Below are 16,232 nucleotides of genomic sequence, written 5' to 3' on the forward strand. Positions count from 1 at the left end.
GCAGAGCTAAGCGAGGCCCTGGGGATCACAGCAAGCCAGATCTGTTCTTTCCCATTACCCTGCAACCCGCTCTAATGGGAGACTGACACAGCCCTGTGACTCGATGAGAGTGTTTGTGTGTGTGTGTGTGTGTGTGTGTGTGTGTGTGTGTGTGTGAGAGAGAGAGAGAGAGAGAGAGAGAGAGAGAGAGAGAGAGAGAGAGAGAGAGAGGATATGTTTATGGGAGGAGGGATGGTGAGAAATGCAGAACGAGAAGCCATGTGCTGGATAAACATGGTGGGAGGAGCAAGAGATACACATAGCATAATGGATAGAGGAATATCACCCACCCCCACCCCCCTCTTTTACTCACACACATACGCATGCACACACATTCTGGGGATATCCCTGTGTGTATGCATGGAACTGTATGACCTCTGGTTGCCCTGCAGTTAGGATTGTAACTGCTAAAAGTGACGTACATCCGACATGGGATTTTCCGAAAAACCAAACACTCACTCATTGGACCAGATTGTACATATTTATGACACTATACACACATACACACACACCAAAACCACAACACACACTCTTTGGTGTAACATGTGAAGATTATTATGATAAATATGATATTTGTAGATATTTTTGGGGACTTTGTCCATGTTGTGTATGTGACGGTATAAAATAGCAATGCTTGTGAATGTGTGTGTGTATAAGAAGAAAGAGAGAGAAAGAGAGAGACTGAGAGAGAGAGAGAGAGAGAGAGAGAGAGAGAGAGAGAGAGAGAGAGAGAGAGCACATGTTCTATTATGGCTCTCTATGGCTCAATCATTCTCTTGTTCGGGAACATCTTTAATAATTGTCCCTCTTGTGGAGTGTTAATTAATTAACGGAGGCTGAGTGACCCAAGACAAAAGCGTCCAGCGCTGCAGCACAACGAAACAAAAGGAGTAGAGAGGGGCGACATCGGAACAAGCGATTTGTCCAAAAAAAAGTCTATTCAGACGAATAAAGAGCCCTGGGTTTATTTTGGTGCAAATCCTATAGGCTGGGAGGTACGTTTCAGACACATGGTGAGTGTCAGATGCTGATGCAGTTGGTTGGCTCAAAAATGTAAAAAAAATAATAAAAAATGTAATCAAATATATAATAATAATAATAATAATAATAATAATAATAATAATAATAATAACAACAATAATAATAGCAATAATAATAATAATGGTAATGCGTGTTAATATAATAATTAATATTATACTAAATAAATTATATATATATATATATATATATATATATATATATATATATATATATATATATATATATATATATATATATATAATTTTTTTATTGTGTTTGTTAACTTTATGATAGATAGATAGATAGATAGATAGATAGATAGATAGATAGATAGATAGATAGATAGATAGACAGACAGACAGACAGACAGACAGACAGACAGACAGACAGACAGACAGACAGACAGATAGAAAATGTTGTGAAACTAGAAATATTTCAATGTTTTCAAAATGTTCTCTCTAATCAATACTTTTTATCTGATCAACAATTGTTAAATCATAAATTATTGCACATTCGAGTGCAGCAACCAATGAAAGTAGGCAGGAGGCGGGGCTTACCACACCACACTATTAATTGAATTTATTTAATATATTCTTTCTTTTTTTTTATTGCACCTGAAACATTTGACAATGCTTCAAGTATGTCTTGGGTACATTTGGAAGTTACTAAGAAGGTACCGAGAATGTACTTTGTGTTTTTTCTTTACCTCATTTACTTTCTCCTCACTTGATAACTACCATAGTAACAATTATAATTTCCACAATATCCATCAGAAGTGAGGAATTCCGATACACTGCTCGAGCCTGATCTTCATATAAAAACCCATCTAGAAGGTCCTGGGCTAATCCCAGAGGTGTGATCAGTGACAGAAATGCACTCGTTTAGTCTGTGCTCCTGCATTTGCAGGTTGTGCATCTCAGCTGCTACTTTAGCTACTATTTTACAGATCATTTCATTTGCTCATGATAAGCATCCTGCTAATGCTAATGTTTTCTTCAGGAAATGAGTAGACAGTCATTAAAAAAAAGCATCCTAGATTGTGAATTTCAGAGCGAACTTTGCGCCAGGTTTATTAGCAGGAGAATAATTGAGGACCAAAATAATTATCTTTGTCTTATTAGTTCGGAGCTCAGCACATCCCCTGAGGAGGGGGGGACACAGGTCATGGCATGGCCCCATTTATTACTTTTACAGGAAATCCACAGTTGAAAATAAAAATCTGGAGGAAGTTGTCGTTCTCGTGTTTAAGTTTCAGTAGCCGCGAGTGTGGAGGGTTGCAGTTGGTGTAGTGCAGCGGGGAGGAAGAAGTTGCATTCTAAACAATTTCCATGCAACACTGCAATTACAATATGAATTAAAATGCAAGCGTGAGTTTTTTGCTTAAAAATTTTTTTTTTTACTTATAATGTTTATCATGTGACTTTCTTCTTATTTGAACTTCTTATCATTCGTAAATATTAATTATATTCAGCAACTAACATGAAATCGGACAAAATAACATTCTTCTGAAAACAATTTAATTTAAAATGATATATTTGGTAAAAACTATACCATGTATAGTAAGAATGAGGGAGATATTTTCAGATTTCAAATCTTTTTTTTTTTTTTTTCTCAAGAATTCTATATGCTTCTAAACTTCTAATTTGATATGTGATACATGCAGGATTTTTTCGTTTTTTTGGATTCTGGATTTTAAAATTAACGGACATTAATTTTACATAAAAGTAAATCTTTTATGTAAAAGCTTCTTATAAAATTTTATGTTGAACCAAAAAAAATTCTTTGTTGAATATTATTATTATTAGTTAATGAACACCTGCAGTTCTTTTCTTTGAGCAAGTGGGATGTATATGATGATACTTTGTGTGTGTGCGTGTGTGTGTGTGTGTGTGTGTGTGTTTTTACCCTTATATTTTACGCTGTGGTGTTTCGCCCTTGAGGTTAAAATATTTGGACGATGCGCTCCAAAAAGCACATGTAACATTTTGATTGGAAATCATTTGGCGATGCGATCAGGCTAAAACCACGACAACGCCAACAAAAGTGTTTTTGAACGCAGCCTGTATGATATACGACCGAAGTCTGCGATGATCCAATAATATTGTTTTTACACGATTATTTTAACAGTTGGCGATGGCTTTGTTTGCTAAATCAGTTCAGGGTTAAGCAGAGGATCATGAGCTGTATCATGATCTGTCTTTCTCTCTCTCTTCCTTTCTTTCTCTCTCTTTTTTCTCCCTCTTTTTTTCCCTCAAACCCTAAATACATGCATTGATTTTGGAAACGCAAATCTACCCATCTCAGAAAGTTAAAGATTGAAATCCATATATGTGCAGAGGAAGCTGTCGTCTTGCGTGGCTTCGAGCTTTAGCGCGAGTGTTAAGGAGCATGGTGAGGGAAGCAGTGCTCTCCAGAGTGGTTACCGGTTGTCATGCACTAGCAGAGAGCGGGGGTGTGTAAACACACACACACACACACACACACACACACACACACACACACACACACACACACACACACACATGCACGCAGACTGTCAGAGCCTCTCCCGCTGAGTGGCATGAGCTGGCGATTAGTTGTGCTAGCGTCTATGTTTACCCGCTCTGTGTTCAGCGGCTGCCGCTGCACCTCCTCGGCTCTCTCTCTCCTCTAATCCGGGCTGCCTTCCCTCTCGCTCGCTGTCGTCTGTCATCACTCGCTCCTCGAATACTCGAAACGCTCACCGATTTTTTCCCGCCTGCCGGGGCGAACCCCTTTCGCACGTTTCCTATACAGAGTCGAGTGGAAAGCGAGAACGGCCAGCCTCCTGCTAAGCGTGTTGGGACAATTAGGGGGAAAAGTACATGTTGTTACACAGCGGCTGGCCCTGTAGCCCATGTAATTAGCACTCACGACGCACCATGCGGTGTGTAAACAAGATCGGAGTCATTCCATAGGTAATAAGGCTGTCGTTTAATACACTACAAGGCCTCTCTTTCATAGGCTTGGGCACTTTTGAAGTGTGGAATGGTCTCGGCCCTCACTTTCCACTCGTCTCTCATGTTCCCTCTCTCGTTCTGTCTCTCTCTCTCTCTTTCTTTCTCTCTCTCTCTCTCTCTCTCTCTCTCTCTCTCTCTGTCTCTCTGTCTTTTCCTTCTCTGAAAGGAGCCTCCATCCGTCAGAGGGCCTGGTCGATGGGCGTCTTGCTGGGATCGATGGCGCCCCTGTCCGCTCTCTCTTTCCAGCTCATGGCCCCTATCCCACCCCAGTGCTACACACACACACACACACACACACACACAAGCTCTCTCGCACATACACATCGAGATCCACACAAACTCTCCTGGCCTCCTCACCAATTTGTCTGTGTGCGTCAAATCGCAATAATTAAGCATTATTGATCTCAGATTCAATTAACTTCATTAACGCGGGCCATGATAGCCGGAGAGGAGAAGAAAGAAGGAGAAGAGAATAGCAAGAGAGAGAGCGGGAGAGAGAGGAAGGAGAAAGAGATATGCGCTATCTCTCGTTCTCCAGCCGCACACAGACAGCCTGTCTGCTTAAGGCTACAAACCATTTTCCCCCTAATGATATCACGTTGCAGATAGTGCCACATTAGAAGAGAGATACCTCCCATTATAAATGTGGGCTTTGGGGGGCTATATATAGCAGATTTAATTACCAAGTAGTTCACTCGCTCGTCCTGTCCTTCTCATTCACACGCCCAGAAGTATTCGGTGGATTGCGGAAGCCTACACATATCTTACAGAGATACTTCACCAAGATCTAAGCCCTGTGTCATGAACACACTGCAGGATCAGAGCCGAGGTTAAGAGTTTGACTGCATCAAATGTGTCGGAGTTCAATGGGACTCATGTGTACCGCATGTACATGGCGAACCTTACTGGTATACTGGTATACAATGCAAATATAGTACATTCTTTTGCAGTCCATCAAATCCCACTGGCTGTGCTGTGATTGAGTAGGAGTTCTAGGGAAATTGTTAAGAAAGAAAAATAAAAGTGCTTTATATTCGTCAAATCTACTTCTTTCTTTCAACGTCTCAATGATGTTAGGAGCTTGGGTCAGAATGTACAGTCAGCTATAATACAGTGCTCCTGGAGCAATTAATGTTAAAGGCCTTAATCAGGCGCCCCAAGAGTGGCAGCTTGGCGATCAGCAACTTTCTGATCAGTTACCCAGAGCAGTAACCACTGAGCTACCATCTCCCCATAACAGCACATCAGCAAACATGCTAGAATTTGACATTTGTTGGTTGTCAATAAATAATTGGTTTTGTTCAATCAGTTACTCGGTTATTAGTAAGTTAGTTATTTAGTCATTATTGCACTTCTCCTTCTTCTTTTTCTTCCGGCTTCTCCCATTAGGAGTCGCCACAGCGTATCATCCGTCTCCATACCCCCTGTAGAGGACCTACATCTTTCACACCAACTACCTGCAGGTCTTCCCTCACCACATCCATAAACCTCCTCCTTGGTCTTCCTCTTTTCCTCCTTCCTGGTGGCTCCATACTCAGCATTCTCCTACCGATATACCCCACGTCCCTCCTTTGCACATGTCCAAATCATCTCAATCTCACCTCCCTCACCTTGGCTCCAAAACGTCCTACATGCGCTGTGCCTCTAATAAACTAATTTCTAATCCTGTCCATCGTCGTCACTCCCAACACAATACTCAATGCCACTGTCTCTAAACCATACATCACAGGTCTCACCACAGTCCTATAAACTTTCCCTTTCACTCTTGCATACTCTTCTATAACATCATTATTGCACCTATTCTGTTAAATTTTCTATCTCAGAATGTTCTCATATCTCGTATGTTTGATAGTAAAACTGGATTTGAGGGGCTAAATGTCTGTGGATTGGAGCTGTTCATTATTAGGGTTATTTTTATTTAAATAAAAAAAATGGAAAAGATGAATGTAAAAATAATTTCTTATCTTATCTATTTAATCTACATATACCATCAATTAGGTAAACTGGTAGCCCAGTGATTGAGACCTTGAACTTCTGATTAGAAGGTTAGAGGGTGGTGAGTTCAAATTCCAGAAACAACAAGCTCATGGGCTCTTGTGCGAGGCCTTAACCCTCAACTGCTTAGTTGTATCAAATGAGATAACTGTAAGTTGCTCTGGATACGGGTGTCTGTCAAATGGCTTAAATTTAAATGAAGGTTCTGCTGATATCATTACTTCTTAAAATAAAATCAGATTTCAGTCAACATGCGTCTTCTCCATATGGCCAGCATCAAATATGAAGGACTTTAGTAATTTCCAATAAATCTGAGAAGACTTTATCAGGCCTGTAATCTCGACAATGAATATTACTAGATTGCTTCAAATTACGCAAACGATAAAGTAATGGAATGTAGTTATGGCAAGTGATTATTTAATAGAAAGGCCGATTTGCGTATGAAGGAGTGCGAGATTTCATTTCATCCTTCAGGCCCTGCTTAAGCTTCCGGTCCGTGCTGTAAAAATCTCGCGCTGGTTTGTGGTCCGAAAACGCAGGCAGGGTTTCCTCTCGCTTTAAAAGGTGCTGCTCACCTCCAGCGTTCAAAGCTGGGCTCTCTGCTGGTCGTCTCTCCGGATGTCCAAGTGTAAATTAGATAAACCTCTATCTACCAATCTGATGCCAATTCATTGGGAAGGTTATTCTCATTTCAAGCTCCCTCCTCCTCCTCTTTCTCTGCTTTGCACTGGAGCATCCTGTTCTCTAATTAAAAGAGCACCTGCGTGGTGTGTTCAGACCCAGGTTGAAAACAGAGCAACCTGGAGATGAAAACGCAATATTGTTCCCAGCTAGAACACATAGAGTCTGGTACATTGGGGGCAGGATAGCCTGGATTATGGCCAGGGCAACTGTGTGTGTGTGTGTGCGTGTGTGTGTGTGTTTACGTGTGTGTGTGTGTGTGATGTGTGTGTTTTAAGCATTTGGGTCTTTCCAGGCAACCCTCCTCCTTTTTTTTTCTTCTCCTCTTTCACCTCTGTACTCATTTTCTCCGTGTTTGCCATCAGGCTCACTGCCATGTTGTCGGGCAAGTTGGATTTTGTGTTTGGTGTCAGATGACTTTGGAATAATTCTGTCTTTTTTCATACACAAATTAGTTAGGGGTGTATGCAGTGCAGTCTCTAATGCCAATTCAGTCCTGCCCATGAGGTCATGGTTAGTCTAATAGAGGACATTTTAATCATTGATAAAGCTTGACCTTCTCTTTACTCCTTTTCATTTTCACTCATGTTAAAGGCACATCCAATATATATTTTGTATTCAGAATATTTTAATTTATATTAAGTTTGGACTGAACAGATTTTAGACTAAGAACATTGTCTAACGCTTTGGATATGTGAGTGTACAGTATATGTATTGGCTTTTGCATGGCCGTGTGTGTGTGTGTGTATGTGTGCACATCCCAGACAATAAGGCAGGTTTTTTTTGTAGAGGAGAAGGATTATTATTTTTATTTTTATTTTTAAATTTTTTTACGTCGCCATTTGGCCTTGATGTAAAGTGCTGTTTTGCTTTCTGAACGAAGGCATTGTTCTCTTAAACAGCTGTCTTTTTGGTTGATTCAGAACAGATGGCTGTGTGTGTGTGTGTGTGTGTGTGTGTGTGTGTGTGTGTGTGTGTGTGTGTGTGTGTGTGTGTGTGTGTGTGTGTGTGCGTGTTACAGTATGTGTGTGTATCCTATGTAATGGCTGCTGGGTACTAAATTATGAGGAGCGCAATTACATGTCTGGGCTTTTTATTAGACTAAGCACATCTAGAGATAAATACTAAAGTCAACAGAAAGCATCTTTAAGAAAGTAATATATATATATATATATATATATATATATATATATATATATATATATATATATATATATATATATATATATATATATATTTATTGCCGGATTGCTTGATTTGAAACTAAAAATGCTTAGGGATTAAAGATTTTTGAATTGTTTATATCAGAGTAAAGAAAGCGCCTCATAAATACATGTGTGTTGCGTTAAAAGTAAAGTTCAGCTGTTTTATATTTATTTATTTATATGTTTAATAAAAATGGTAAAACTGAATGTATGCTGCATTAATCACAATAATAAATTGAGTGCGGTTAAAAAAACATTTGTGTTAACGTTTTATATACACGTAAGTTGGCACATGATCAGACTTTAGATCAGATTGAACTGAATCACATTTCTCCATGGAAAGCATTAAAAGCTTGTATTAATACACAGAATGCCTAAAGGCAGGCTGTGTGGATTATTTAGCTATAACTGAAGCTAAGAGGCTTGTGCCTGTGTCGATCTCGTGCCGTCACACTTCCAAAGGGCTACGAAAAGACTTTCCTAATGATGGCTAGGTTATTTTCACTTCTGATTTTTTTTTAATTGCTGCACAATAGGTGCCTGCATAATGTTTTCATTGTTATGAAGTTTGCCATGCCAGTAATGTTCTGAGGGGGAAACATGGGTGTTTTTAAAACTGAAAAAAAATAAGCTGTTTTTGCATTTTGTGCATAAAAACTCAACACATTTTAAGCAAAACGAGCTGATATTCAAACACTTATGAAACTTTCACAGTGTGTCCTGCATGCACACTGGCAGACACTGTATTTCGATTTGAATGTATATGCTGTGTGTTTGACTCTTTTAGTCATTTAAAATGATAGAATGTGCTTAACAAAAAGCCCTGCGTACCGTCTTCACTCAGGCCTGTTTACATACCTGGTCAGTGTGCGATGAACAGTTACACATCGGAATGTGCAGAATTAACACAAGGTCCTATGCACCCCTCCCTGCTCGCATTCCCTCCCTTTTTCTCTATTGCTCTCTCATTGTTCACCGCCATTTCTTTTCTTGTTTTCGCGAAAATGTCAACAAATGAAAACAATTAGATGTTTTTCTCCAGTTCCATCCTTCCGCCTTCCACATTTGAATCGTTTTATTTCATGAGCCATTGTATTCAAATGCAAGCTGAGTGCACACACTTCAGGCTAAACAGTAAATAATAACTTTCAACTCTCTAATCTTGCGTAATTGAGGCAAATGTGTTTTGTGGGGGTAGGTTTTACATCCCAAACATACATACATTCATTCTTATTTACGAGCCGGCGAGCCTTTGCCGAGTAATGAGTGAAAATGCTTTCTTAATTTAAATGGCGAGTGTGTCTGTTAGGGAATGCATTAGAGACCGCAGAAGGAGCGTAAGACATATTAATTGACAGACAGGAACCGCTGTCTCTAAAGTTGATACAAGTAATTTATTACTTCAGAAACGAATGCCACCTCTAGAATGTGCTTCATTAATTTCAAATTCAGTTTTAATTTCAAGCTGTTGCCCCTTGAGAAGAATAAGATGGCAACTTGGGTTTGAAGAGACATTTTTTTTTCTTTCTCGTTTTTTTTTCCTTCTGTCTCACTCTCTAGCTCGTTTTATCTCTGCTTACTAAAAATGAGAAAGACAAATATTCATTTAATGATGCTATGCAGTAGTGAACTCCAGAAGGAATTAACATGATAGTGGATGATATGAACCTGTTGTCTTTTTTTTTTTTTTTTTTTGGTAGTGTAGAGAAGCAGCTGTCCATCTGTTTCTCAATGTATAATGTGAAATCTTCATAATTGGACATTGTACTAACACGGTGCCTTGTTTTTCTTTTCTTTGCTTTTTTTCTGCAGCATATGTTCCAGAGGAGCTCAAAGAAGCAGCTTTAATGGATGAAGATGTAGAAGGAGATGATTCAGCGGTCGAGGAGGAGCCTGCCGTTAAATATGTGTGCCAAGACAAGGACTTCCTTCTCAAAGACCGACCAGGCTTCCACGACTCTCCGACAGCGGACCTCTCCAGTCATGAAATGGACAGCGAGTCGCACCTCAGTGAGACCAGTGACAGGATGTCAGACTTTGAGAGTGCCTCGATAAAGAACGAGGAGGATATCACTGCCAAGGAGCCACTTACACCACTCAATTCAACTACACCCATGAAGATGACAGCTGTTGCCCCAGCCAGCATGGATGAAACGCCCAATCCAGGCCCAGACAGTCTTGAGCAGATGAAGGCCATTTACACCAGCTTCTTGACCAATTCTTACTGGTCATCGCTGAATATGACACAGCCCCCATCTGAAAAACTACCACGCAGCCACAGCAGTAGCAGCAGCAGTAGCAGCAGCAGCAGTAGCTGTGGGAGTGGGGGCTATGACTGGCACCAGTCAGCTGTCGCCAAAACATTGCAGCAAGTTTCACAGAACCAGAACAGAATACTACACCCAGCTTCTGAGCCTAACCTCTTCAGCACTGTGCAGCTGTACCGGCAAAGCACCAAGCTTTATGGCTCCATCTTTACAGGTGCCAGCAAGTTCCGCTGCAAAGACTGCAGCGCTGCCTACGATACACTTGTTGAGCTTACCGTGCACATGAATGAAACAGGCCATTACCGAGACGACAACCATGAGACAGACAGTGAGGGCACTAAGCGCTGGTCCAAGCCACGCAAGCGTTCCTTGCTAGAGATGGAAGGCAAGGAGGATGCTCAGAAAGTACTCAAATGTATGTACTGTGGCCACTCCTTTGAGTCACTACAAGATCTAAGTGTCCATATGATCAAAACGAAACACTACCAAAAAGTACCTCTCAAGGAGCCTGTGACACCTGTGGCAGCCAAGATCATCTCGTCTGCTCGGAAAAGAGCCCCTATTGAGCTGGATCTGCCCAGCTCCCCAGACTCTAATGGAGGAACACCTAAACTCTCTCTTGCAGACACCAGTGACCACTTGCAGAAGACGGCAAGTCCCTACATCACGCCTAATAATCGCTATGGGCATCAGAATGGTGCTAGCTATGCATGGCAGTTTGAATCTCGAAAATCCCAGATCCTGAAATGCATGGAATGTGGAAGTTCCCATGATACCCTTCAAGAGCTAACAGCTCACATGATGGTTACTGGGCACTTCATTAAGGTTACTAACTCTGCCATAAAGAAAGGCAAGCCTATTATGGAGGCACCAGCCAACCCACCTCTTAACACCATGTCTTCTAGTGAAGATAAAGTACAGTCGGTGCCACTGGCTGCAACAGCTTTTTCCCCACCTCCCCCTGCACCCCCTCCACCCAGCATATCCCCTGCTATAACTGCTATGGAAATTAAAAAGGAAGAAAAAGAAGAAGAGTGCACAAAAGAGACCACTAATAGCAGCAAAGAGAAGAAAACAACAGAAGATGAAATTGAGGAAAAGTTTGACATTTCCTCCAAGTATCCATATCTGACTGAGGAAGATCTGGAGGAGAGCCCTAAAGGTGGAATGGATATTCTCAAATCACTGGAAAACACAGTTACATCTGCCATTAACAAAGCACAGAATGGAACACCCAGCTGGGGAGGATACCCCAGCATCCATGCTGCTTACCAGCTCCCGAATATCATGAAACTTTCCTTGCGAAACTCAGGAAAGAACTCCCCACTAAAGTACATGTTCTCGGGTGAAGAGATCCTGTCCCCAACCAAAAATCAACCTCTCATCTCTCCTCCAAGCTGCCAGACCTCACCTCTACCCAAAAATAATTTCCACGCCATGGAGGAACTTGTTAAGAAAGTAACAGAAAAAGTGGCCAAAGTAGAGGAGAAAATGAGGGACACAACTGCACGATCTTCCCCTTTAAGGCGAACCACACCCTCTCCTTGCAGTAGTGAAGCTGGTGAGTCTGCCCGAGGGGACTCACCCAAAGAAAGCAGAGGAGTCAAAACCCCAGAGACCAACGGGACAGTAAATGCTCACAAGGACTCTAATGGCGAGCCTCTCAAAAAAGAGCCATTAGAAAATGGTACTGACCATTCTGTCAAAACTCCAGGCTCATCTCTGTGCAGCAGCACTGCAATTATAACAGACCATCCCCCAGAACAGCCATTTGTCAACCCCTTAAGTGCGCTTCAGTCTGTCATGAATGTCCACCTAGGTAAAGCTGCTAAACCTGCTCTCCCCTCTCTGGACCCCATGAGCATGCTCTTTAAGATGAGCAACAGTCTAGCTGAGAAGGCGGCTGTTGCTGCCTCCACTCCAGCTCAGACCAAAAAGACAAACGAGCATCTTGACCGTTACTTCTACCACATCAATAATGACCAGCCCATTGACCTGACTAAAGGCAAAAGTGAAAAGAGCAGCTCCCTGGGATCAGCTTTATTGTCCTCCTCGATATCAACTCCTTCCTCAGTGTCACCTTCTTCAACCATAACAATGGCCAAGGCATCATCTGCTGTGGTGTCGTTCATGTCAAATTCACCGCTGCGCGAAAATGCGCTGTCTGACATTTCCGATATGCTTCGCAACTTAACGGAAAGTCATGTCTCCAAATCGTCCACTCCAACCAGTCTGTCTGAGCGATCAGATGTAGATGGTGCTACACACGATGACTCTGAAGACATGTCACCAGCCCAGAAGCGCAAGGGTCGGCAGTCCAACTGGAACCCTCAGCACCTACTTATCCTGCAAGCCCAGTTCGCCTCCAGCTTGAGACAAACGAGTGATGGCAAATATATCATGTCTGACCTCAGCCCACAGGAACGCATGCATATCTCTCGCTTCACTGGCCTTTCAATGACTACCATAAGCCACTGGCTGGCCAACGTCAAGTACCAGTTGAGGCGGACAGGTGGCACAAAGTTCTTGAAGAACCTTGATTCTGGCCATCCTGTGTTTTTTTGTGGTGACTGCGCTTCGCAGATACGCTCCCCTTCCACCTACGTCAGCCATCTTGAATCGCATCTGGGATTCCGTCTAAGAGACCTGGCTAAATTATCCGGGGAGCAGCTCGTCAACCAGATATCACGTCACGCGAAGGGGCTTTCTGAAAAACTGCTGTCAGCGCAAGCCCACGCCTTGACCCGTTCTATCCATAATTCAAACCCAAGTCCGCACTCCAACTCCCACTCCCCTTCCCCAGACGAGGAAGGCAGTGGCGCCACATATCAGTGTAAACTGTGCAATCGGACTTTTGCTAGCAAGCACGCTGTTAAACTCCATCTGAGCAAGACTCATGGCAAATCTCCCGAGGACCACCTTATGTATGTCTGTGAACTTGAGAAACCTTAGCGCTGATCAAGGACTAACTACTTTGTCTTTTACCTGTCTCGATTTCTCTTGCTTTCCCTGAAGCCTTCTCTCTAACCTTTCTTAAAACCAAGACAAACTGGTGATGACTAGCAAAGAAATAACTGCACATAGATGCCATAAAACTACTGTTTAGTTTCGGCACATGATGTGTGGGTTTTCCTTCTGGAAAAACTCATTCTGGTTCAGAGACATTTTCTTTTCTCATTTTAGGTAAAAAAAAAAGAAAGAAAAACAAAAAAGGTAATTTTCTAACTGTGCAGTGTTGAATGAAGAGGTTCTGTTGTCACTGGTAAAATATGAAGGTATATAAGAAAAACTTAAAATGAAGTTGTATGTATTTGAAAGTTGTATAAATTGGATTCAGTTTTTATTTCTTTTGGTTTTTACTTTTATTTTTTTATAGTTTTTTTTGTTTGGCATCTCTCAGATGCAGAAAGCTGCATGCATTGATGATGGTTCAGTTTAACTTTTAATAACTAAAACTTTTTTGGTTTTGTTTGTTCATATTTTTCATTTTAAGTAATGTGACCTGTGTGTGCTGATGTCAGCAGACAAAATTTAACCCTCTGAGTACGTGCAAAATCTTGTACATTACCAGTCCAGAATATAGAAAATAAAAAAGAGAGAAATCAGAGATCGGACACGCCCACGTCCGGATTATTGTGTATTTTAGTCTCTCGCCAAATCAAATAAGAAAAGGAGGACAAAACATGGGGAAAAGAATACTATACCTGATAACCTGAGTGGTTTCTGATGCAAAAGGTGTGAATTTAAAATAACAAGTCTTTTAGTTTTCTGAAATCAGGGGCCTTTTGAATTCAGGTCGGTGTAAAAAAAAATGTACATATAGACATATAAACTAATTTCTGTTAAATTATGCATCATTTTATATTTTTAATTTAAGAGGAGTATGACTATCTACTGGTGCACAATATATGAAGACATTAATGAAATTGTTTTGCACAATAGTTTTATAAATGTTATTTAATCAGATGATATAAAATTGAGAGGAACAACAACAAAACAACAAAGAAAAAAAAAAAAAAACACCCTAATCTTTTATTTCCACCTCGTGCTCAAAGGGTTAAACTTATTGTACAAGACAATACCTGTTCCATCGTTTCATGAACATTTCAAAGGTTGTACAAAAAAGATGCTACTTTATAATGCAAGGAGGAATTCCACAAATGTAACCTATTATTTATAAGCACTCTTGGTTGTTGTTTTATATTGTAGAATGCCTTTTTGGATTGGTAACTTTTATGTTGTTCTGTCTAATTATTCTTACATGATTCCACACTGCAGCTTTATCATTTTGTTGTTGGGTGGGTGGGTGGGGTGGTGGGGTTGGGGGATCTGAAGGGTAACCACGCTTACCCTTTCTCCGACTGACAGTTCTGCTACATTTTTGGCAGTTCATTTGCTGAAATAACTGACAGCTGCCAGTGAATGGAAATATAACGTGTAAAATATTGGCATGTAAACAGCACAGGCACTGTTATGCATTCTGTGCCGTGATTCTCTCTCTTTTTTTTTGTTGTTGTTGTTGACAATGAACCACCCATTATATGACTTCATATAATCTTTTTTTCTACTGCAGCATTAAAAATGACAATGTTTTGGTTTTTGCAATAACCTGACGTGTCTCGGCTCAAGTTTCTGGCGGTCTTGGGGAGATCGTTGCACATCGTGGGGGTGTTGACACGGATCACGAGTCACAAGGCTTAGATTGAACACTTCACATCCAGATCTCCCATGTGTATGTGTATGAGTGTGTGTGTATGAGTGTGTGTGTGTGTGTGTGTGTGGGGGGGGTTCCCCCAATTTAAATCTGCACTATTCGACATCATGCATCACCTCTTCCAAAGCGCGTGGAATAAAGCCGTATTTGTCTCCAAAGCAGCATTGTTTTGAGACCTTCACGTTAATTTGTCGAATACCTTGTAGAATGTGGCACAATATAGCAGAGCCTTACATTGTTAACAGCGCTTTCATATCACTCCCTTCATTTAGCTCGCTGCTTGATGACACATCCATTCACTATGTCTCCTAATATGGTTTAACTGGGGGAGCATCAGACAATGTGAAGTGAAAAGTGCCCTTCCCCCCTCTATTTTGGAGCCGGGATGTAGCGGATAATTGCATAAACCCTGGCATTAACTGTCTCATTTTCACCGGTTTTATTCCCAGCTCTGTAATTAGTGCAGACTTCTGTTTTGTGTGGATAGATTTGTTTGGGCTTCGTGCAGGATGACAACAATTCTGCATTGAGAGCTGTGTGACTTTCATGTCCTGTTTTACACGGAGCAACAATTAGACAAGAAGAAAAAAAACCTTTCCTATAAATGTACAGAAATGTACTGTGCTTTTTTAATGCATGTGGTATGTGTGTGTATGTGTGTGTAAGTGTCGCTAGATAGCAATGTACGAGAAGTATTTCACATAGGTGTGACTTTTCTTCGATCGAAAAAGTGTTTCCTGTGTTTCGTTGCTGAATATGTTTCTCGTCATTTTGTCATTCAACACAGTCACCCACGCACACACACACACGTGCGCACACACGTCAGCAACCAGGTAGAGGGGACTTCATGCATGGTGACAAGGTGCTGCTGTGTGTGAAAATGTCAGCCTTCACAGGCTTGCCTGAAGTCTGGCGCCGTATTTAAGGTGCTCATTAGTCGCAAAGAAAATATGCGTGAAATTGAAGTGTAAGAAAGCCATTTTCTCTCCTCTCACCGAGCCATGCCGGGGCCAGGCAGTCGGGCTTATTAAGGTTCAAAACAAGCATGCAAGGAGACAATGTGTAGCTATCAAGAAATGCCTACACATGCAAAAAACCCACATATACACACACACACACACACACACACACATACACACACACACATATACTCTGCACTCCTCTTATAGCATTATTTCACAGTTGATCCCTGAATATATAGAGACTACATGTAGATGCCAGGATGTTCCATGACACTTCTTTCTTTCTTCATATACAATAGCTCATACCACATATCCTCAGCATTTACACAATTTGTGGTGTACTGATATATATATGAATTTTGAATATAAAC

The 16,232-nt window shown here is 41.2% G+C and overlaps 1 protein-coding gene across 3 annotated transcripts in view; it reads left to right on the forward strand.

Moving 5' to 3' along the window:
* tshz3b (teashirt zinc finger homeobox 3b) overlaps positions 1-15,514 on the forward strand; it is a 44,794-nt gene extending 29,280 nt beyond the window's left edge. For all 3 annotated transcript variants that reach the window (XM_083549883.1, XM_083549884.1, XM_083549885.1), the window contains one exon: positions 9,731-15,514. In XM_083549883.1, the coding sequence (XP_083406009.1) occupies positions 9,731-13,137 (3,407 nt within the window). In that variant the 3' untranslated portion in view covers positions 13,138-15,514. The remainder of the gene's footprint in view (positions 1-9,730) is intronic.
* The last annotated feature ends 718 nt before the right edge of the window (positions 15,515-16,232 follow it).

Source organism: Silurus aristotelis, assembly GCF_946808225.1.
Source record: "Silurus aristotelis genome assembly, chromosome: 9".
Taxonomy (NCBI): Eukaryota; Metazoa; Chordata; class Actinopteri; order Siluriformes; family Siluridae; genus Silurus; species Silurus aristotelis.